The following is a 22,947-nucleotide window of genomic DNA, read 5'->3' as shown; positions in this document are numbered from 1 at the left end:
TTTGTTTTGACTTGCCATGACACCCGTTAACCCAATAAACACGTCCAAAGCTAAAACTCACTCGCTCAAACAACTCTATTCTCGGAATGGGAGCGCAATGACGGAGTAAGTACAGAGTAAATACAAATGAGTAGGTCATCTTCATAGAAACGTACCGAGCGCGGTTTGTATGTAAGCGCGCCAATACGTGTGCGGCGCGCACGCACACACTGACAAAATTCAGCGCACTTCACCGCTAATCCACGCTAAATTTTGTCAGTGTGTGCGTGCGCGCCGCATACGTATTGGCGCGCTCACATAGAAACCGCGCTCGGGCGTTTCTATGAAGATGACCTACTCATTTGTATTTACTCTGGTAGGTACGAGTACTCGCTCCGAAGGAATACGAAATGTGAGCGATTCTGAAATCGCCGCAGGATATTAAGACCGGTCTACACAATGACGATGGTTTTTAGAATAGAAAAGAAAACTCTTTATTTGACAGAAGGCAAGCAAAAATAGGTACTCATACATGGAAAAAAAACGAACAATACACTAACAATTGCTTAGGTGCCCCCTCGGACAAAAATGCATTTGTCTTTCTACTTACTATCATTTTTGAATGCAATCCAATGGAATGCGTATTGACACTTAATTCCTGGTTTTTAGTGGTTTTCATTTTCGTCATTTAGCTATCTTTACCTCCAGAAATGTCTTGGGAACGTGACATTTTAGGGTACCTACAATATCACTTGACATTCTTGTTTGTACCACTTCTAGTGTGTGCAAACGTAAAAAAAGATGGCGGGCACGTGGATAGGTGCCACAGTTTCTATCCCTTTAACTTCTTAGCTTAGTATCGTAATAATTTTACCATAAAAGCACGTATTAAACCATTTTAAAACAGTGCAATGACGGAGTACTCGATCGTAGAAATCCCAAATGCGACGGTTTCGAAATCGCCGTTGGGGCAACGGATATTAAGTCCGGTCTACACGATAATGTATCATTTTCCGTGTCCGAACGTATCACGTACATTCCAAACGGCACGAGGCTAAACTTTAACTGGTTCGGAATTTATGGATGGATTTTAAACGTATAAAGACCATGAAAATGACGAAACGTTTTATCTACTTTCCAATATACATAGTTTATGTCTTTACAATGCAAATAGGTGAAGAATACGCGCGCGTGCGTCAATGCTCGCTCGTGATCGTCCTGTCGATTAGATATCCTAGAAGGTGTCGTCGCGCGTATTTTGTTTTCCATGCAAACTAGCGGAGATGAACAGGCCTGCCTAAAGGTCAAGTGATGCGTTACGAACCATTACAGGGCTTGTAAGTGGGTACATGGCTGTGTCTTGACGCGAGAAGTTATAACAATGCAAATTCCCTTCTCCCAATTTTCCGCACAAATCAAAATCAATTCTGAATAATTTGCCTATAACCTATCTTCTTCTTCTTGTCGTGTCGACAACAAACCTACACAGCGTCAGCCCAAAACTCCACCACAAGAGTGGCGTTGTCAGTAGCCTTCATGAAATCTTCCTGCGTGCAGTTGTTTGGGCACGCAGGGCACGACATCATATGCTTCGTCGACTGGGGAACAAAACCACACTTGCACTCCAAGTTTGAGCCATTCAAGAATCCTACTGGTCTACCTACAATCTAAAAATAGCAAGTGGTTCACGAGATAGCTGTTGCCATTTTAGTAGGGGGTCTACCCACAATCTAAAATAGAAACTAGACGCAAACGTTTGCAAACCTTAGCGGTATCATAACGATACATTAAGTGGATGTAGACCCGGCTTAAAGCTAAGCGGATTGCGGCACTAATGTGCCATACGCGGGACTCTTGCACAAACAGCACTTTGAGTGGATAACCATAAATATAACAGTACTAGTCAGTAGTGTTAGTACAGTTAAGCTGAGTTGCACCACCTATCTTTAACCGGGTTATTCCGTATTCGACCCACGACAACTCAACCCACTCATTATTTTTTCCTTACTCAACCCAATTTTGTTCCTCACTCTACCCACAACAAATTTTTAATTTTATGTTCCTTATTCACCCCAAAAACATTCCTAGCTCAACCCATTTTAAAATCACTTCAAAAATATAAGATTTTTATGCACGGTCAGAATAAAAATATATTTAGAAATTTAAGCTCAGTTAACTTTTGTGTTAAGATCGTTCTATTAAATAAAACTGCAGGAGTTCTGATACAATAATATATTTGAAAAACGTTTTTCACAAAAGGACACAAATCAAATAATGACTAATTAAATCCACTATAAATCAAACGACTGTGATTTTTTATTAAATCAGTATAACCAAGCTATGGCGTATAATTTTTTCCCCAGACACTTGTTCATGAATGTCCAAAAATATAAATAATACAATGTATTTTTTTTTTCAAGCGGTATGAGATGACAAAAGAAAAATAATAAAAGTATTCATGTGGACAGCTAATCCCGCGGTATAAGTTTTGAGCCTCTTAATTTGTTTATGTATTTACCTTAAAATAAAATAAAATCTTTGATATATTTTAGTTAATCAACATACTCATATCTATCATTTTTTCATGTAGGTGATGTTTTGTATTTTTTTTATTTAATTATAAATAAATGTACATACTAGTACATATGTATTTATCATTATTAAATTTCTGAAAAAACAGTAAACGTTGTTTTGCTATCCATACTTATTTTTGGTATATTTACTTTGGGTTGAGTAAGGAATGCATTTGGGTAGAATAACGAATTATGTAATGGGTAGAGCTATGAATACTAATTTGGGATGAGTGAAGAAATGGGTTGAGTTGTCGTGGGTCGAATACGGAATAACCCCTTTAACCATAATTATAACGATAACCGGTGTTTTTAGTATGGAGTTTGACAGTTTTTTGACGTTTGTTAAAGTTAAAGTAATGGTGCAACCGTTCCTTAAACCGAACGTCCACCGCCGGCTAAGCTAAGTTAATTTAGCTTAGCTCGCATAGTTGAGCCAGTTTTTCATACATGTGCGTCCACCGCAAACTATGCCACATGTATGAAAAACTGGCTCAACTATGCGAGCTAAGCTAAACTAATTAAAGGCTTTAGTTTGCTATGGAACAGATGAAATAAAGTATTATTTAAGGAGAAGGAGGTAAATTATGTTTATGTCAAGAGTGAAATGAGGGATTTCGAGATTGAAAAATCCGCCAATACGTAGACGCGAGGTCCAAATTCTGCATGATTGGTTATTTTTGACATGACATTGACAGATATGTCAAAATCCACCAATCATGCAGCATTTGGTATTGCCATCTGGCGGATTTTTCAATCGCATAAACCCTCATTACTACAATACCTTTCAATGAGCTACAGTCGCCCGAGTGCGGTAGAAACATTTATTTATTTACACTTTTGCACATACAACTGTACAGTGGCGGACTTAATGCCAGGTGGCATTATCTGCCAGTCAACCACAGGTCGAGTAGAGAGACTAAGGCGGTGCAATAAACATGCTGCAAATTATAAATTCTTGTCGTCTAAGTAGTTTAACAATTTCCACTTTTAAGAGCCATTTTACATTTTCGTGCGAATTTCTAAGATTTTGGAAGCATGAATTACTATCTTAAGCAACACCCAGAGATTATTTAATAACTGCGAAAGATAGGTCAATCCTTGGTGTTGACCATTAATGAAACGGATTTACTAAAACTCTTTTGCTTAATTTACAGTGCCCCATCTCCCACAACCATTTTACGGAAAAATTGCCGCAGACTCATTTTCAAAGTCCTGTATCTATTATTTATGCTCATATAATAAGCTTAAAAATATATAGTAATCATCGGACATATATTCTTGTAGTCCATTAATGAAATAGATTCTTGAATTTCATTACCATTATTGAGTAAAATCTAAAAATAATTTGGCAAATTTGAAGATTAACGTCACATTTTGATCGTGGTTTTTGGTTTAAAAACAGCAATAACTGCAATAAAAGTATCCCAAAATAAAGAATATTCATTGTAGAATTGATTTCTACAGTTATTGTTTAAATATTAGTAACCACTTTGTCAAAATATTGATGTGAATATCAGTATAAATTACAATGCGCAAGCCGACATCGATTAGTATGGCGCGAGCGCCCGTCAAGGCAGGACCTGTGTCATTTTTCCCGCCGTGACGTTTACGTGCGTTCGTGTCGTAAAGCGGTGATTTGTACGGCGACCAAATACATTAGATACTATGCCGAGAGGCTGTTTCGAATCGGCCGGCCGAGCAGAAATTGAAATGATGAATTTTAATTTCTTTGACGGATCTGGGTGTAAATATGTAGGTACCATGTATTTAATTTAATAAATAAATTATAAAAAAGGATATCCATTATGCTAGCACCCTTAACACAAGCATATTGGTGGCCTACTTTTGGACTAGATGGCGCTGTGAAATTGTTCAAAGATTTGTTTATTTATTTATCTGCTTTGAGTTTTCTTTCGTAAAGAAGAAAAAGAAGCGTTTTGTTTCGAGAGGGAAGCTTTGTTGTTAAATCTATACTAATAAAAGAGGAAAGATTTGTAGGGGCCTCGACCGGGAATTGATGAAATGAGAACGTAGTGGACTGTATTACAGGTTTATTGAAAGAAACTACGTTAATGACAGTTTGGTTGGCAATTATAAACAAGGGAGCGCGCGCGGTGTCTCCGGTGGCGTGAGGTGAAGTGAGCGGCCGATCGCCGCGGGTGCTGCGCGCCCGCGCCTCTGGGCCGAGAGCAGCCGAGGGCAGCCGAAGGTGCTCGAACATCCTCCCCGGGTTGACCTCTTCGGGAAGTAGGGAAGTGGTCAAAAGTCCTCTTCTTGGTCCGTGAAGTCGTCCATCCAGTCGCTGAAGAAAGCAAGTTACTCATGAGTGAGATCGATTCCAGAAGTGCTGCCTGATGCGTTGAACTCGTTGAAGCGCTGCATTCGAGTCACGTAGACGTCAGTCACCTGTGGATGTGGAATTGACATGAGTGGTCGTCCAATTAGAAGATGGGAAAGAGCAAGGCGTAATAATTGAATGGACCAGAGGAATAGGAGAATGACGTATAAAGAGAAAATTGTATTGCCTCTGTACTATCAAAGTTAAATGAATGATTTAAAATGAAATGAAGTTAATTAAGGTTATAATGTAAGTACAAAATTTAGACAATGGCTAGACCATGGAAGGGACAAAGTAAATCTGATGCCTTGACAAGAAAGCTAATTAGTTATGCAATATGGGTTTCTAGTAAGAAGTTACATAGCTTGTTATTAGAACCGACAAAATTGATGCTGTAGTTGTACAGAATGCTCTTGGGTTTGCCCTGAAGAGCCACGACTCGGTTTAGAAACAGCAGTGCAACGAACTCGGCGTGCACGGTTTTAACTGCAAAACAGACAAAGGTACACAATTAAAACTTTATAAGCTTACATATTTACCTTTCGATAGGTATGAATACTGGCCTAGCATGAAGTAAAAGATAATCGATTTTACTAATTATATTATAGGCGTTGTAAAACTAAATTAAGAAGTAATAATAATGCACTGATACAAAGTCGTGCGGAGGGAGACCGAGCCTTCCGCCTACACGGATGACAACGTCATCATTTACATTGCCTGAGAGACTAGCCAACTCAAAAATAATTGTAAGTTGTAAATAAGTTAGTATTTAAGTTGAATGTATAATAAATATTTTAAGTGTATCTAAATCTTGCTATAAATAAATTAATTGTAATTATTTTGATATGTTGAAATTAAATGTTACAAATTGTGAATACTATGGAAATGGGAATATTATGCAATGTTTCACGTTATTCTCGGGCATTTTTGAATACGAGTGTTAGGCCGTGAGCACATAGAACACTCGCTGATAAGGTCAGCCTGCAGCCCGCGAGAAAAATGATCAGCTGGATTGCTCATAGACGGTGTGTAGGTCCACCGTGTGCTTGGAGGTGCTTTTCTATGTTTCAAAGCTCGTTCCTCCTGCGATGAAAAATTAGAATATGATTTAGATTGCGACAACAAACAAAGGTGAAAATTAGATTCAATTGTGGAAAAATTACAAAAATGTGAAGGCTTTGAGGACGATGGACGTGATTGAAGAGCCACAACAGGGCCTGACACGATCCACCCTAGCTTTGTGTCATAAAACTTGGGCTGATTTTTGCCTAGGTCAATAGAAGCGTGACCTATGACGCTCCAAAATATTTCAGCGCCAACTAAGATGTCGATGGCTGACGGAATATGAAAGGAAGGGTCAGCTAGATGTATATTTGATGGAATTTGGATTTTAGTTGTATCAATTACTGATAACGGCAATGGTTTTGTGATCTGAGGCAGTATGAAACAGTCGATCTCTGCTTTGTAGTCGCCGTTATTTGACTCGATGACTAAGTTACAGGACTGTGTGCTAGTGGAACTCTGACTATTTATACCTGTCACCGTGGAGCTCGCACTACGTCTAGGCAATCGCAGTCTGTCACAAAATGAACTCGTAATAAAGTTGGCTGTGCTACCGTTATCCAGCAGTATTCTTGCGTCGACCTTCTTGCCCTCGCTGACCACTTTCACCAACGCTGTGGAAAGCAAAATATGCGAAGATGTAGTATGATGTACAGTAGAAGTGTCACTAGCTAAGACTACATTATCTGGCGTGCAAGTAGGTAAAGAGGCACCTCCAGAAATGCTAGTTGGTAAGGCAACACTACTAGTCATGGGGTCTTGGTAAGAAGTAGGTTTAGGCTTGTCAACATGCAAAAGCGTATTATGTTTGCCTTTACAGTATTTGCAATGCGACAATCTACATCGATTAGTTAAGTGACCCGGACGTAAACAATTAAAACAAAGATTGAATTCTTTTACTTTAGTAATTCGTGTATCAATAGGCAAGTTACGAAAATTTTCACATGTATATAAAAGATGATTTTTAGCACATAAAGGACATTTTATTTTTTCTATTTGATTTTGTGAATTAATTTGTGAATTTTGATTTAGATTGTCGCTGTTATAATTATTAGTTGCAACTATAAAGCATTTAGGTTTTGATTCTAAGTTAGTTTGATTAAGTTTTTCTTCAATAGTCTCCAGTAAATCGGCTTTATTACTAATGAAGTTACAAAATTGAGACAAAGATGGGGATTTAGGTAAGGTGCTACGATATTCCTCCCAATTTCGACTAGTTACAATATCTAATTTGTTCGACATCATGTAAACAATAAGCGTGTCCCAATACTCCGTGGGCTCGTTCAATGTTTTTAGCGCTCTGATGTTTTTATTAATTGTATCAATGAGATGACGCAAAGAAGCACTCGACTCTTTCGAGACGTTGCCAACATTGAACAATGCCTGCACGTGATTATTCACTAAAAGCCTACTGTTGTTATAGCGCTCACACAGTAAATTCCACGCCATTTTATAATTATCACTATTAAAATCGATGTTCTTTATAATTTCGAGTGCATTCCCCTGCAGGGATGCACGTAGATAGTGGAATTTACTAATGTTGTCAATACTACTGCTATTGTGAATTAGTGACAAAAACGTATCTCTATACTCAAGCCAGCACTGATAACTACCATTGAAATTAGGCAAATCAATTTTAGGTAAGCGAATAAAATTATTGTGTAACGATGCACCTGATTTGCTCGCCGAACTCGTCACTGACTCGCTGTCCCCGGAGCCCGCGCTGGCCAGCAAGCTGCGTGCCTGCGCAGCCAGCGCGTGGTACCGCTCCTCAAACTGGGCGCGTTCTTCGTACTCGGAGTCCGGAGCATCCGACTGCACCTCGATGTCGAGCTGTAATGCGTCAAAGTCAGCGTATAAGGCATCAAATTTACTAAATCGGCCCTCTAAATCTATACGCTGCATATCGGACAGTTTTTTAGTGCTTCCTAAACTGTTTAAGTGATTATAGAAATGAGTAAGCTTTGCTTTCATAGCACTGCGTTTTTTAATTAGGATGGGTAAGCTATCAGTGGCCATTGTGATTGTAAAATTTAAATTCAACGGTTAAAAATTGCAAACTAAAATGTGTAGAATCTGCACGCTAAAAATAGCAATAATAGATAAGGAATGAATGAATAGACGCGTGACCTTGAATGCAATGTAAATAATGGGTCGAGCGCACAGCTGATGCGACCGTTATATAAAGTATGTATATCGATAGCTGCGCGAAAGCAGAAAGAAAAGGGAAGAAATTAAAGCGTGCAGATAGATGTAAACAAATGATTGAAGCTTGATTTAACTCAGTTATTTAGAGGCAATGAAGAAAGACAGAAAAGCTAGATGAAAACAACCGTTAAATTTTGAAATTTAACGTACGAAATTTGGTTTTGAAAAGGATATAGACGGAAAAATTGGAACGAACTCACAAATATCATTATCCTTATCCACAAGGCGACCTGATTCCCACGATGAAGCGATGACACGGCGCTTTTCGACCTCCAGGTCGAAATTACAACGGTCAAATCTGGACTTCTGGAATCTTGAAGAGTCTTGATGTGTGCGTTCTGTGCTTTTCTTCTTGTAGAAGACCTCGACGATGAGCTGCGACTTCCACCTGCAGTTCCAGTAGGCGATGACACGGCGCTGTCCACGTAGGGGCCAAAGTCCACGAACCGTCCCACGTAGTCTGTAGTTGCTGGATCTTTTCGCGGCGAGTAAAGGACCAAAATGTAGGGGCCTCGACCGGGAATTGATGAAATGAGAACGTAGTGGACTGTATTACAGGTTTATTGAAAGAAACTACGTTAATGACAGTTTGGTTGGCAATTATAAACAAGGGAGCGCGCGCGGTGTCTCCGGTGGCGTGAGGTGAAGTGAGCGGCCGATCGCCGCGGGTGCTGCGCGCCCGCGCCTCTGGGCCGAGAGCAGCCGAGGGCAGCCGAAGGTGCTCGAACAGATTTAATTGTTTGTTTGTTTGTTTGGAGGCAATAGGCTCTGAAAAAAAATTCTCTCACGATTTAGAATCCTAATTTTTTTCTATGTAGGCTATAAAATATTTTCAAAAACTTTAGTACAAAATCTTTGATAAAATTCGACGTTTAATAAATAAATTAGATAACATGTTAATACTTTTTTTTCAGTACGATTTTAATACTTGTTTTTCAGAAATTCTACGATTTAACTAAACTTCTAGTGTTTATATTTTATGCATAATTTGTTAATTTCTAAAATATACATATATCCTATTGATAGATGACGTGCTTCGTATTTTATTAAAATTATTACCTGACTATGTTAAAAAGGTGTGGAATGTTATTTTGGAGATAACTTGGTTCCATAGAAATATAGAGAGATGCTAAGTAATGCGCTGAGTTCGAAACTCAGTGTCGTATTAGAAATTCACACACACAAAGAAATCAAATTATGTGCTCATTATCCACTGCGGTATCAGTATTCAACGTTCGAATAATCTTTAGTACTATGCAAGCAATATAAACTGTTTACATAATGACGTCGCTACTGTCATCATTGTTTTCACAAGCAATATGTTCCAATTTGTCCCTTGTCACATTTCCATTTAGTTTCTGTGATCTGTGCTTGTTTCTAAGTTGATATCAATGAAATTTTCCTTAGTACTTTTGATTTAAATTATTTTTTTTATTTTGACACGTGTTTGAAAAATCAAGGTCAGATTACAATAAAATAACAAGTGAAAACGTAACATTGCATTGCAACTCGCAATTTCGCAATATTGATGAGGATATTCCATTAAAAAGTCTGTATTCATTCCTAGGATTCCCCTAACACCATCAAATTCAAGAGAATTCAAGAGAGTGCAGTTTCCCATCTCATGCTTAGGGACCACGGTTTAAAATAGTGTGGTTGCATAGAGCCTGCAACGGGCAACCGCGTGCGCAGCTGCTCATACTAATTTTCGATAAAAAGCAAGTGTTGGCGCCCTCACGAGTTTTAGCGGAGTTCCATATGGTAGCGGGAGTAGACTTAATGGAAATCTATGCTTCATCGACGACCAGTTGTATGTGGAATACTCCAGAGTATGCGCACACAATAGCCTGGTGATTTTAGCACCTGAAGGAAAAACAAAAAAACATTGTTTACAAAGAAATCTGCGGCAGGTGTAGTGTTTTAATTTTGTTTTAGAAAGATCTCATAATTTTGTAAGTATTCAAATATTTAAACATAATAATTTGTAGATTTTATATCAAAAAATATAATCATTTATTTTAACAAAATTAATTTTCTTAGAATATTTTAATTCTATTAGAACCATTTTCCACTTCATCGCAGAAGAAGTCGCGGGCAAAAAGCTAGTATGAAATATGTAGTATTGCCCGCGGTTTCACCCGCTTGAAATTTAGTTTGTCACAGATCGTCATAAATCATAGCCTATACATTGTTATTCTGGTCGACGCCAGGGATGGATGAGCGTCGCTGTCGCTGGCGACAGGGTCTTCTGGTTCAGGGTTCATGGCGTAGGTCTCAGGCAAAATGAAATCCACTCGTAGAAATTAATAAACTCAGTGTATTCACGAAAATAATTACACACAGCACTAGAGTCGTATCGGAACTGAGTGAACCAAAGGTCTTGCGATAGGAACTTCCGACCCGAGTGATTATTGAACACAGACAGAGAGAAATTTAGTGTCACAGATCGGCATAAATTATAGCCCTTATGATAATCTGGGTTACAAACAATAATACTTTAAAGTTTCATCAAAATCTGTTCAGTAGTTTTTGCGTGAAAGTGTAACAAACATCCAGACATCCACACAAACTTTCGTATTTATAATATTAGTAAGACTAGTAAGAAGTAAGATAGTAAGATGAATTATTTTAGTTATTTGTTTACTTATAATAATATTTATTTATTTATTTCTTAGCTCTGTCTGATAATGGATCTGGAGGAGATGCAATAGCCACCTCTGTAACAAAACAATAGAACCCTATGGAGTTTGGGCTTGTGTGATTCGCCTTGACTTGTAAGGGGGCAGATTTTTTTTTCACTATGTGACTGTCTTTATTTTGTACTTAATATATATTTTACATATTATACCTATTCGTGTTTCATTATGAGTCGAAATATAAAAGACTTATTAAACTCTATTAAAAATTTAAATTAATTGATCAAGTTTGAATACCTCATTCTACCTTAAAATTAATAACTTAAATCAAGTCTTAATATAGTCACGGCTCAAGATTTTTTTGTCCATTTCAGCGTTCCTTTTACTCTTTTGACGTTGCGTTGACAGCTTTTACCTAAATTCGCGCGGAATATTTTTGTGAAATGGCTCTTAAGTTAGAGTTCACATAAATAGAAAATATAGCTCCTGAGTGACCTTGTTACAAACACTACATACCTAAACAAGTAGTGTTTCCACAATTATTGTAGCCACTTAAGTTCATATTGTTTCCGTTCCTTAATTTTTGAGTGCGACACGGTCCATTTGGACGTCCATATTTGACAGCTGTCATCTATAAGTTAACAGCCACAAAACACCGTCTTGTCTTGTGTCTAAAGAGATTTGAGTGCCGTTATACAACAGAAAAAGAGGTAGATACCGTCCATAGATCACAGAAACTAAAGGGAGATGCGACAAGGGGGCGGGGCCGGTGTCGCAGCATTATGACCAAAAACTGAACACATTGCTCGTGACAGCAATGATGAGAGCGACGTCATAATGTAAACAGTTTACATTGCTTACGTAGTACTAAAGATTATTCGAACGTTTAGTTCTGATACCGTAGTGGATGATGAGCACCTAATTTGATTACTTTGTGTGTGTGAATCTCTAATGCTACATTGAGTTTCGAACTCAGCGCATTAGTTGGCATCTCTTTACCTTTTTGTCGTTTTTGTAAGTTATTCTTGTGAACGCTACAATGTAACCTTGTTGGTGATCAAATAAATACCGTCTTTTATCTGTATAATTTTTTTTAACTTACCTACACTTTACACCCACATCCTTCGATAGGTAGTTACTCTGTACGATCGATCTTGAGACACGGTCTCTCTAATTCTATCACGTGCCTCCCTGGCATGTGCATTACCATATCATTATGAACGTAAGGCATAACTCACGATCAACGTCCCGTAGCGTAGAGGTATAAATAATTCTAGACATCCGGGCGAAAATCCGACCTATTCGATATCTTTTTGGTATTCTTTGTAAGAATAAGCTTTGTATAAATCTTGTGAACTGATAAACAAATTGAAATTAAATATATTTCAGCTGAATTATATTGTTGCTTACTTTTTTCTTGTTGTACCTACAGCAACACAAAATGACGTATTCTTTTAGAATTACAACTTATAATGTGTGATTTAATGTCTACCAGTCAAAAGTTTAACGCCCGTATTCACAAACGATACTTGCATAAGTAAAGCAGCAAATCGAACGCACAGCGTTGAATAGAGCTCTGTGATTGGTTCGTGTGTCATCCTGTGCGTCCACGCGCACTGTGAGACCTCATAGTAATGTTTGTGAATACGGACGTAAGTAAACTAAAGCCCGGTCTGTGAGCACTTAAAATTTTGTCCAATGACCCCAAGCTACCCATCCTTATCGCTCGCGCGTAATTATATTGCTGTCGCGACTGTGCGACGGGCGCCCGCAGTGAGTGCAGTGAATAAACACGCGAGCGATAAGGATGGGTAGCTTGGGGTCATTGGACAAAATTCTACGTGCTCACAGAACTTACTTACCAAAAGACCTTGTGAAAGATATTTAGGTATTTATCTTCTCCACTGAAGTATTTGGCCTAACAAGACTCGTAATGCCTGTCGCATGATAAATACTAATAAATATTCCAGACAACCATGCCAATTAATTTCCATAATCTCGGAATAAAGGAAGGCGGAAGAAATAAAATAATAAAGGACAGCATTTTTCAGGACGCGCCCGTCGTGTTTACTAAGGAAAATAAATAATTTTGCTCTGTTTTTTAAACTAGCGTTTGATGTTTTGTTCATGTCGGTTATGTCATGTGGGTCGTCGTTTCAGCCGACAGACGTCCAAAGGCTTTCCACAAAGACCGGTCCTGCGCCACCTGCATCCAGGCACCTCCCGCGACCTTCACCAGATCGTTGGTCCACCTAGTGGGAGGCCTGCCCACACTACGTCTTCCGGCTCGTGGTTGCCATTTGAGATCTTTTCTGCCCCAGCGACCATCAGCTCTACGAACTATGTGCCCCGCCCACTGCCACTTGATTTTAGCTATTCTGTGGGCTATGTCATCAGCGGGTATTATAAATACCTAAATACCTAACCTTGGACATTTTATACTACGCTTCTAGTCCCAAACTAAGCAAAGCTTGTACTATGGGCACTAGACAACGGATATAAACATACTTAAATACTTTTTTTTGTAAATACATACATATTATACATAGTAACACCCAGACCCGTCACAGAAATTAAAATTCATCATTTCAATTTCTGCCCGGCCGGGAATCGAACCCGGGACCTCTCGGCATAGTAGTCCGTTCTGAACCACTACACCAAACGGCCGACGAAATAATATTTTATCTAATAACATTAGAAGCAATAATAGCCCAATGGTGTCGATGTCGGATTGGACGAATCAAGATTCGAGGATCGTGTATTCGAACCCTATTATGGTGAATCCACTCGTAACACAAGCATAATTATATTGCTTACCACGAAGGAACGAACCTTTGTCACCTGTCATCCCCTTTGCAATGGAGGGAAGTCGAACCTTAACTTTGAACTCCTATGTTCTTCTGATTAATTTCTTTGCGGGTCCAATGACAGTGTAACTTTCCCCCGGGACAAACTTGACCTACTCTGGTTGGGTTTTATTGGCGGTCAAGTTGCAGCTGTCTTAGCTATACAGGAGTTGCAGCGATGGGAACGAGAGGTGAGAATAGTCCCGTTACCACGAAGGGACGTACCTATACGTGTAAAAACTAGGGTGGGTGCACAAGTGTAGTATCTTTGTCTCCTGCTGTTTTGTTACTTTTGTTTTGTTGCCACTATACATAGTGTAGTTTAAAACTGTATATCTATCTAACTCCACCAGTCAACCATTATTATTGCCATAAACAAAACTCTACATGATTCTCTTTGTTCACAGACATACCAGAGTTCGTGATGCTTCAAGTACAACGGAAGATGCAACTTCGTTTCAACGCGCAGTACTTTATGCAGTGCGCATCCACCTGGTCAGACGACAGTGACCTCAAGTGGCATATCATAAAGGCGATCTTCCTTTACACGTAAGTTTTGATTAGTTCATCATCATCATCATTTCAGCCACAGGACGTCCACTGCTGAACATAGGCCTCCCCCAATAACTTCCACATCACACGGTTGGTAGCGGCCTGCATCCAGCGCCTTCCTGCTACCTTTATCAGGTCGTCGGTCCACCTTGTGGGTGGACGTCCCACGCTGCGTTTTCCGGTTTGATTAGTTACTTTGCAAAAATCTATGCTTTAGTTGTTAGTAAAAAAAGTTCCTGCAGTCGACAGCACTTCGAACTAAGTTAGGTTTACATTTTGTGTCAAAAAACACTGCTTAAGATGCGCATAGGCCAATGACAGGACGCTAACCCTGTATGCGTAGTGATCGCCATCGTATACACACTTTTTGTATAGTGGCGAGTCGCGGACACTACAGTAGCGATTGATCGCCACCGGATACACGTGTGCGACGCGCCTATCCTACTAATATTATAAATGAGATAGTTTGGATGTCTGGATGTCTGGACTCTGGATGTTTGTTACTCTTTCACGCAAAAACTACTGAACGGATTTTGTTGAAACTTTAAAGTATTATTGTTTGTAACCCAGATTATCATATTATAGGCTATAATTTATGCCGATCTGTGACACTAAATTTCACGCGGGTGAAGCCGCGGGCAAAAGCTAGTACAAAATATATTAAAAAGTGTGTTAAGTCGCCGTCGTTGGCCACCGGTGGCTGTGGTCGGTGGCCCATTTGCGCCGACACTAAAAGGTGTTTGCAATAGAAGTGACCTGACCTCACTACACAAGCTGCCTATTACAGAACGATCTCAAAATTCGATTTCCAAGCACATCGTGTTTTGTTAAAACTTTGAACTGTTAAATTAAGTTACAACACGGACTTAACACACTCTCCTAACAATAGTCGTTAAATTGTAGCCATTTAAACAGTCAATGGTCCACTCCACGAGTGCACAAGAAAGGCTGCAGTGCGGGAGGAATGGCGACGGATTGTGAGACTTGCCACCGGAACTGGTGTGACGACCACGACCACTCTGGCAAGAGTGTAGCGACGAAGAAGAAGAAACAGTACTTGTAACCGTATTCTTAGTACTAGTATGTACAGTGTTTCTAGATTTTCAATCTATAAATACGGGCTCAATTTAAACGAGTGGTCCTTCAACCACTCGAGTTCATCCGAAATACCGGATCCAAACTATGCTATTGTCTTACAACTGACAACTCAATTTAGAATTACTCCAAAACGCTAAAATGTTTTTATAGTATAGATACGTTATACCCGCTCAAGAATGGCAATGCAAAAGAGATACAATTGGACCTCTTGCATTCAGTCGGACATGATCGGTTGCCGCGAACAGCCACGAATGCACTTCCCGATTGCCTTCCTGATTGATTGATAATATGCCTTCGTGTGTTTTTAGTTGATGTACAAATTACACTGCCACTATTATGAACCAGAAAAATGTGTCATTTCATTCGTAAATACAGTTTAATTAGTAAAAAAATAAATTTTTATTTTTATTCAATTTCACAAGGGTTGACGGTTGAATTTGACATGTGAGCTAAAATCTAGAGACCACTGCCAGGGGAAGTTGGGGCGAATATCTATCACTTAAGAACTCTGCATTTAACTCACGGAATTGTTTTTCTCTAGAAAAGAATATTATTATAATTATGTATTCCTGTGTTGACACGTATTCATCCGAAATCGATAAAATCAATGCTATGGCTATTATTACTGTATGATTATAATGATTTATGATCAAACGAAAAAGACTTACTCGAGGAACAAAATTATAGCAGAAACGAATAATAATAATTATTTATTATTGTTATTTATCCTTGGACATTTTTACAATACGCTTCTAGTCCCAAACAAATTTGATGTAGGTACCTGTATAAGTTTACAGTCTGCTAAATCAAAACTGTGGTTAATCTGAAAAATATGGGCGGACTATGTTTTCCTATCGAGGATTATATTTCAAAGCCTACAGTCAGAAATGCTACTTCCCGATCCCAAAAAGATTGCAATTTGTATAAATAATCGAATTTTAATGTCTTTTTAGGGTTCCGTAGCCAAATTGCAAAAACGGAACCCTTGAAGGTTCGTCATGTCTGTCTGTCTGTCTGTAGCTAGCTAGAGAATATTCCACTTTTAATCTCAGGGTACAACCTCATAAATTTTGCACATAAAAATAATCCGGATTTGAAAACTCATTATAAAAGACAAAAAAGGCTTTTGTTTAAATATTAGTTTGATAGTTCATTCGAAAATACAATTTAGGTTCTCTATATATCTGTGAGGTTCACTCTACCCCATTCTCCTTTTCTGTGCAAAATGTCAAAATGAATAGCTGTTATAAAATAGGACTACTTGCGCCATTTTAAAATACCTACAATAATGTAGGCGCATAACGTGTCTATTTATATGATATGTCATTGCCAAAACGCAGGAAAACGTTTGTAGTGAATTTCATACTGAGACTTCTCAATATGACATCTGTATTTAGATTTAGAAAAGGAGGTAAGAATATAAAATGAATCTACGAGCAGACCAATTTGAACAACACTTTATCGTTAATTTATTTAAAGGCGCAAGGCACAACATAAAATGTAGCTTAACCTATTCAACAAAATTAATTGAGTAACCTTATACGCTCCAATGAAGATTTTTTAATTAAAGTAAAATTCTTAATCCCTTGACAAGCTTTTAAGTTTTATTTTTCTTGGCCGAAGAAATAAAACAAAAAATAAAGATATTAATGGTTTATTTATTTTAAATACTCGTACATAATAATATTTTATAAGAGGCATAAAAAATTAAATAACATTAAAACTAAACTGCTAAAGTTATATTCAGATTTTTCGGTAATTTTCGTTCTGATCTTTTTTTAGAATTTACATGAAATTGTTAGATATATAGAAAACCGATAGAAAGACACAGACTTTTTCGTATATTCACTTAAGCTTTAACCACACCAACGCGTCGAAAGATCGCGCGACCCATGACAGTCCGCGCGACCTGTCATTGGCTTATGATCGCGCCGGCGATGGCGATCTGCACGCGTTGGTATGGTTGAAGCATTAGTCATTCCAAACAAAGCATGCTAACCATTGATTCTCTCCCCAGATTCCCGCTGTTCCTGATGATGATAGCGTACTGCCAGATTGTCAGGGTACTCTGGCGGTCAGACAACATCCCGGGGCACACGGAGTCCCACAAGTTGTGCACGCAGTCTGGACAAAATAACTGTGAGTAGCTAGACTTAATACCATACCCTACTATTCCTACTTCCTTCCCTACTTCCCTAATTCACTACTTCCCTACTATCCCTACTTCCCTAATTCACTACTTCTCTAATATCCCTACTTCTTTAATTCACTACTTCCCTACTATCCCTAATTCACTACTTCTCTACTATCCCTACTTCCCTAATTCACTACTTCGCTACTATCCCCACTATCAGTACTATCCTTACTATCCCCACTCATTCCCCACTTAATTTAAATACGGAAGTGACTCTGTTACGCTTTCACACCTAACGCACAGAATCTATTTTGATGAAATTTTGTATAGAGATAGTTTGAGTCCCGAGAAAGGACATAGGATAATTTTTATTCCAGTTTTTGAAACAGGGACGCGCACGATAAAGTTTTTCTGTGACAGACAAAATTGCACGTGGGCGAAGCCGCGTGTATGAAGCACTCTATCACAAGATTCAGTTGAATTGAATTTAAAATAGCATGACAATGCTACAAGAGAGACATAATTATATGCGTTGGAGCGCGACGCCAATAAAAATCCTAACTTTTTCAGCATTTTTAAGAAATATTTTGAGCATTTCAGAATTGCAAGAGCTTCATACTGGCTTTGAATTTTTCAAGGATCTAAATCGAATCAAGGATTGAAATGACTTGCTGCATTACGTATTCAACGAATGTCCTGTTCTTCATCATGCTTTCAACTTTTTTACACTATCGGGTGTAATGAAGTCTGCAATGTCCTAATCAGAATAGTGTTGTGTACTGAATCGATGTTAAGGCTAAAAAATTCTTGTCAACAGTATCGATACACGTTAATTTCGTTTATATTACGTTCTTTTGTAAGGTCTAAAAGACTAATGCCCGTTATCATCATATCAACCCTTTATCATAGGGGTCACTTAAAATTAGGAATTGATGGTGAAAACGAGCATAAGGCTGAGTTGCACCACCAAACTTATAAGTTGCTTACTTTGGGGCTTACTTGTGAATAATTGATTAAATATTTATTTATTTATTAACTTTAGCAATAGTAACTATAACGATAACCGGTACTTTTTGTGTGGATTTTGAAAGATTTTGACGTCTGTTAAAGTAAAAGTAAGATGGTGCAACCCAGCTTATGAAAGAGATTTCTTACTACAAAAAATATTTCCCCAAACACAAAGTTTTAGTTCGAGCAAAAATTATACTTGAGAAACCTCAAAAGTTTTTTGGTCACTGATAAAGACACAGATTTAGATAAATATCTTGTTTAGTGGTAGATTGTCTCATTCTTTTTTCTTCTTCCTAGGGCTAGCAAACCGCCGTACAGCGCCATCTATCCACGCAAACGCGTCAACGGAAGGCCAGCTCAGGTCCAGAAGGAAGGCAGCCAAGATGCTGGTGGCTGTGGTGGTGATGTTCGCCGTATGCTACTTCCCGGTACATCTGCTCTCTGTACTGAGGTGAATATTCTTCTCAATCGTATAGTGGTTATTTTGAAAATCGTAACTAAAAAATGATGGACTGAATAAAAGACTAAAATTCAATGGTATGACATGGTATAAAATAATGGTAATGGTAAAATAGATCCCACCAAAAACATTCTGTAAAAAACTAGCCAAGTCTCGATGGAGCTGCTTGTTTATCTCTAAAAAGTAATGAAATCTAGACAAAGTCGTGCCAAGTCTATGGTTCCTTACTGCGATTTCTTTATTATTATAGTTAATGTTGTGTGACTTGGCCGTTGAACAATCTTTATTAAGATAATCATACAATAAGTATTATTGAAATACGCAGCTTTATTAAGCCTACAATTGACTGGTTATTGAATCAACGTTTTCCAAGTGGCAATTTTCCATCGCCAATGGGTAGCGGTTCTGGCGACAGATTGGTGCAATGGTGTCATGGATTACATGGTTTTGTACCCTTCAACGGCCAAGTCACACAACATTAACTATAATAATAAAGAAATCGCAGTAAGGAACCATAGACTTGGCACGACTTTGTCTAGATTTCATTACTTTTTAGAGATAAACAAGCAGCTCCATCGAGACTTTGCTAGTTTTTTACAGAATGTTTTTGGTGGGATTTCACTTCTTTTTGTAGAAAGTGGCAAAATTATTTAACGTCGTCGTTTTATCGACATTTTTAACGATATTAAACACAAATAAACTCAACGACTAGGGCATGAATATCGGAATCTCGGAATCTCGTAATATCGGAATCTCGGACTGCGAGATCCGATATTTCAATTCCGATATTGAGCGACCCAATATCGTAATATCGGAATCAGATAAAAGTTTTAATTGAGATTTTAAACAAAGCGTTTAAACTCGCCACAACCTGCCACAAAGCCCAAAGTACATGATTGGCAAAGACCAATGATTTTCTCATGTCTCTCACCATCACTTCTTGTTCCACTGCAAATATTTTAATATCTTTACTATTTATGGTTAATTTAACTTGTTCTAAATCAATTTTAGCATTTGCCATAGGTACTTGGTCAATAAAGAACGACATCTCAACTCCCTTTCAAACATTAATTATACTGGACTATGGACCGTCAGTTCTGCGTACTAACTACTATGTGTCCTGCCCATTGCCACTTCAGCTTGCTAATCCGTCAGGCTATGTCAGCGACCTTAGTTAGTTTACGGAGCTCCTCATTTCTGATTAGATCTCGTAAAGAAACACCAAGCTTATCCCTCTCCATAGCACGTTGTGTCCTATATTCAAAGGCCACGTTTTCGAGCCGTATATCATCTGGTAACACACACTAATTGAAGACTTTCGTCTTCGTATTCGACGATTTACCTCTTTCTCGAAATTGCATCTAACTACCTAGCTGATCGTTTGTCCGAGATAGACATATACTTACTTGTCAACAATCTCGAGAATCGAGCTCCTAACCGAAACTGGGTAAGGAGCAACATGGACATTCGACATAAGCTTCGTTTTTTCCATATTCATCCGAAGGCCTACCTGTTGGGAAACTCGATTAAGGTCTTCGAGCATTGTGATAAGGTCTTCTAACGGTTCTGCCTTAGTACGCAAAACAGACGGACGATGAGGCAGCAAGGTTCTGAAGTGGAGGCCACGTACCGGAAAGCGCAGCGTAGGACTCATAACCACAAGGTGGACCGACGACCTCATAAAGGTAGCAGGAAGGCGCTGGATGCAGGCCGCCACCAACCGGCCATTGTGAAAATCATTATCGGAGCCTGTGTTCAGCAGTGGACGTCCTATGGTTGACATGATGATGATGATGGCCCGTGGTTTTGTGAGTTGTACATCGATAATCAAAAAGGAACAAATTACAAGCATATTCAAGTTTTTTACCACTCTCTACAATTTTTGTAGCACGTGATTTGAATGACTCTAAAATTCGTTCCGCCAACATAAAACAGGGTAATATAATGAAGGAGTAAAAGTTTGTTTGATACCTGTGATTTTACAAAAACACTTTAATTATTTGCTATAGTCCATATAAGCTCATTATCAGGTGATCCGTCTGCTCGTTTGCCTCTTGTCACATAAAAAACCAAATGAAATGGATACCCATAACGTAAAAATGGTTTTAAAACTTCAATTTTATGAAGTGCTGTAATCAAAATCTTTAATTTGGTACAAACCAAATTAAAGATTTTGATTACAATCATTATTTTATTGTAAACAATCCAGAATTCTTACGAATATAACCAAATATTAATTTTATAGCACATGAACTCAATTCCGATATTAATATCGGAATTCCGATATTGAGATCTAATATCGGAATTCAATATCGGAATCGAAAACCTTCCGATATTACATGCCCTATCAACGACCTTTAAAATGGACATCGAATCAGAATTGTTTTAATAACATAACCTTAGCGAACCTTACAATATAATAAACGAAATCAACGAAATGCAAATTACACAACATTCAACTTAATCGACGGGGGGCTCTAGAAAGGAAAAAAAATCTGGACACCGCTTGCTAGTGCTAGCGCCATCTAGCGGTGAGCGATACAGGCGAATACCACGGTGCCGGAGTAGTACTTATATTATGAATGTGGTGTTACTCCAGATCTTCGATTTTCCTAGTTTTTATAGTTTTCCCTTTATGTGGCCATTTTAAACCCTAACTCTGTACCAAATTTCAGCTCTCTGAGTTTATGGGAAGTACTAGTTCTATTTTGATGATTATCAGTGAGTGAGTGTCGTAAATGCGAAACTTTGCTTTCGCTTAACTTCGGAACTAAATGACCAACAGACTTGAAATTTTGGATTTTAAGTACGTGATTATAGCTTACTAGATGACGAAAATTTCTGCGTTCTGGTCTTATCCAGAGGTTCGCAAATAGGGGCCTGAAAATGCGGCGAAATGGTTCCAGTAAAGGATGGTACAGCAGTGTTTGCTTCGCGCTCGACTTGGCGGGGGCACTGCCGTGCCCCCAGATTTACGTCCGTATTCACAAATATTATTATGACATCTCACTGTGCGCGTGGACGCACAGGGTGACACACGAACTAATCACAGAGCTCTATTCAACACTGTGCGTTCGATTTGTTGCTTCACTTAAGCAAGTATCGTTTGTGAATACGGGCGTTAATGAAGGCTGCTGACAATGCCACTATTGTGGCGGAGTTTTGGGCTGACACTGTGTAGGTTGGTTGTCGACATGACAAAAAGAAGAAAAATGGTATGACAGAACGATATAGTGCGATACAGAGTCAAATAATACGACACAACGTAGTACGAAAAACTTTCTATGACATAACATGCTACGAAAGAACTTACTACGACAGAACATACTACGACAAATCATACTACGACAGACCTTAATGAGACAGAATTATACTACGACGGAAATTAAGCTCAATTTAGTACTGGCATCTCTGATTTCGACTTTCAACACTACGCGCACGGTCTAGTGTTGAAAATCAAAAATCAGCTACTCTATCGATAATAATCGTACTCCATAGGTTTTCAGAGATAAATTGTTCGTCTGTTATCGATATTCGACTTTATTTGTTAGAGAACTTTGTGAACTACAACTATCCCTTCTATCCATCCAGGGTGGCCTACGACGTACAACAAAGCGACGTGATGACGTGCATCGCTCTCATCTCGCACGTGATGTGCTACGCCAACTCCGCCGTCAACCCGCTCATCTACAACTTCATGAGCGGTAAGTGCTTTTGTATCGATAGTTAAATCCATCACTATAAGACATTTAGTACCTTATTCATCGTTATAATTAGCCATTGTATTAGTTTTAATCATTACATTAAGGCATTGATGCCCGTTTTCACCATCAATCCCTAATTTTTAAGCGACCCCTATGGTGACATATAACAGGAATTTTGTTTTCTTAGGGGTCACTCAAAAATTACGGATTGATGGTGAAAATGGGAATTAGTATCTTATTCATCATTAAAATTAGCCATTGTATTAGTAAGGGATTTAGCATCATTAGGATCTTTAAGTGCAATTATATCGACAGTTTCGTTCATCACTTCAAGATATTTGGTATC

General features: G+C 38.4%; 1 protein-coding gene across 1 annotated transcript in view; it reads left to right on the top strand.

Moving 5' to 3' along the window:
- Positions 1-22,947, top strand: part of LOC135082873 (orexin/Hypocretin receptor type 1-like) — a 181,063-nt gene that overhangs the window by 144,840 nt on the left and 13,276 nt on the right. The window contains exons 4-7 of the mRNA XM_063977637.1: positions 14,050-14,191; positions 17,310-17,431; positions 18,735-18,888; positions 22,489-22,601. Coding sequence (XP_063833707.1) covers positions 14,050-14,191; positions 17,310-17,431; positions 18,735-18,888; positions 22,489-22,601 — 531 coding nt within the window. The remainder of the gene's footprint in view (positions 1-14,049; positions 14,192-17,309; positions 17,432-18,734; positions 18,889-22,488; positions 22,602-22,947) is intronic.

Source organism: Ostrinia nubilalis, chromosome 22 (assembly GCF_963855985.1).
Source record: "Ostrinia nubilalis chromosome 22, ilOstNubi1.1, whole genome shotgun sequence".
Lineage (NCBI taxonomy): Eukaryota > Metazoa > Arthropoda > Insecta > Lepidoptera > Crambidae > Ostrinia > Ostrinia nubilalis.
Note: the sequence above shows the minus strand (reverse complement) of the source record. Positions and strands in the feature narration are given on the sequence as shown.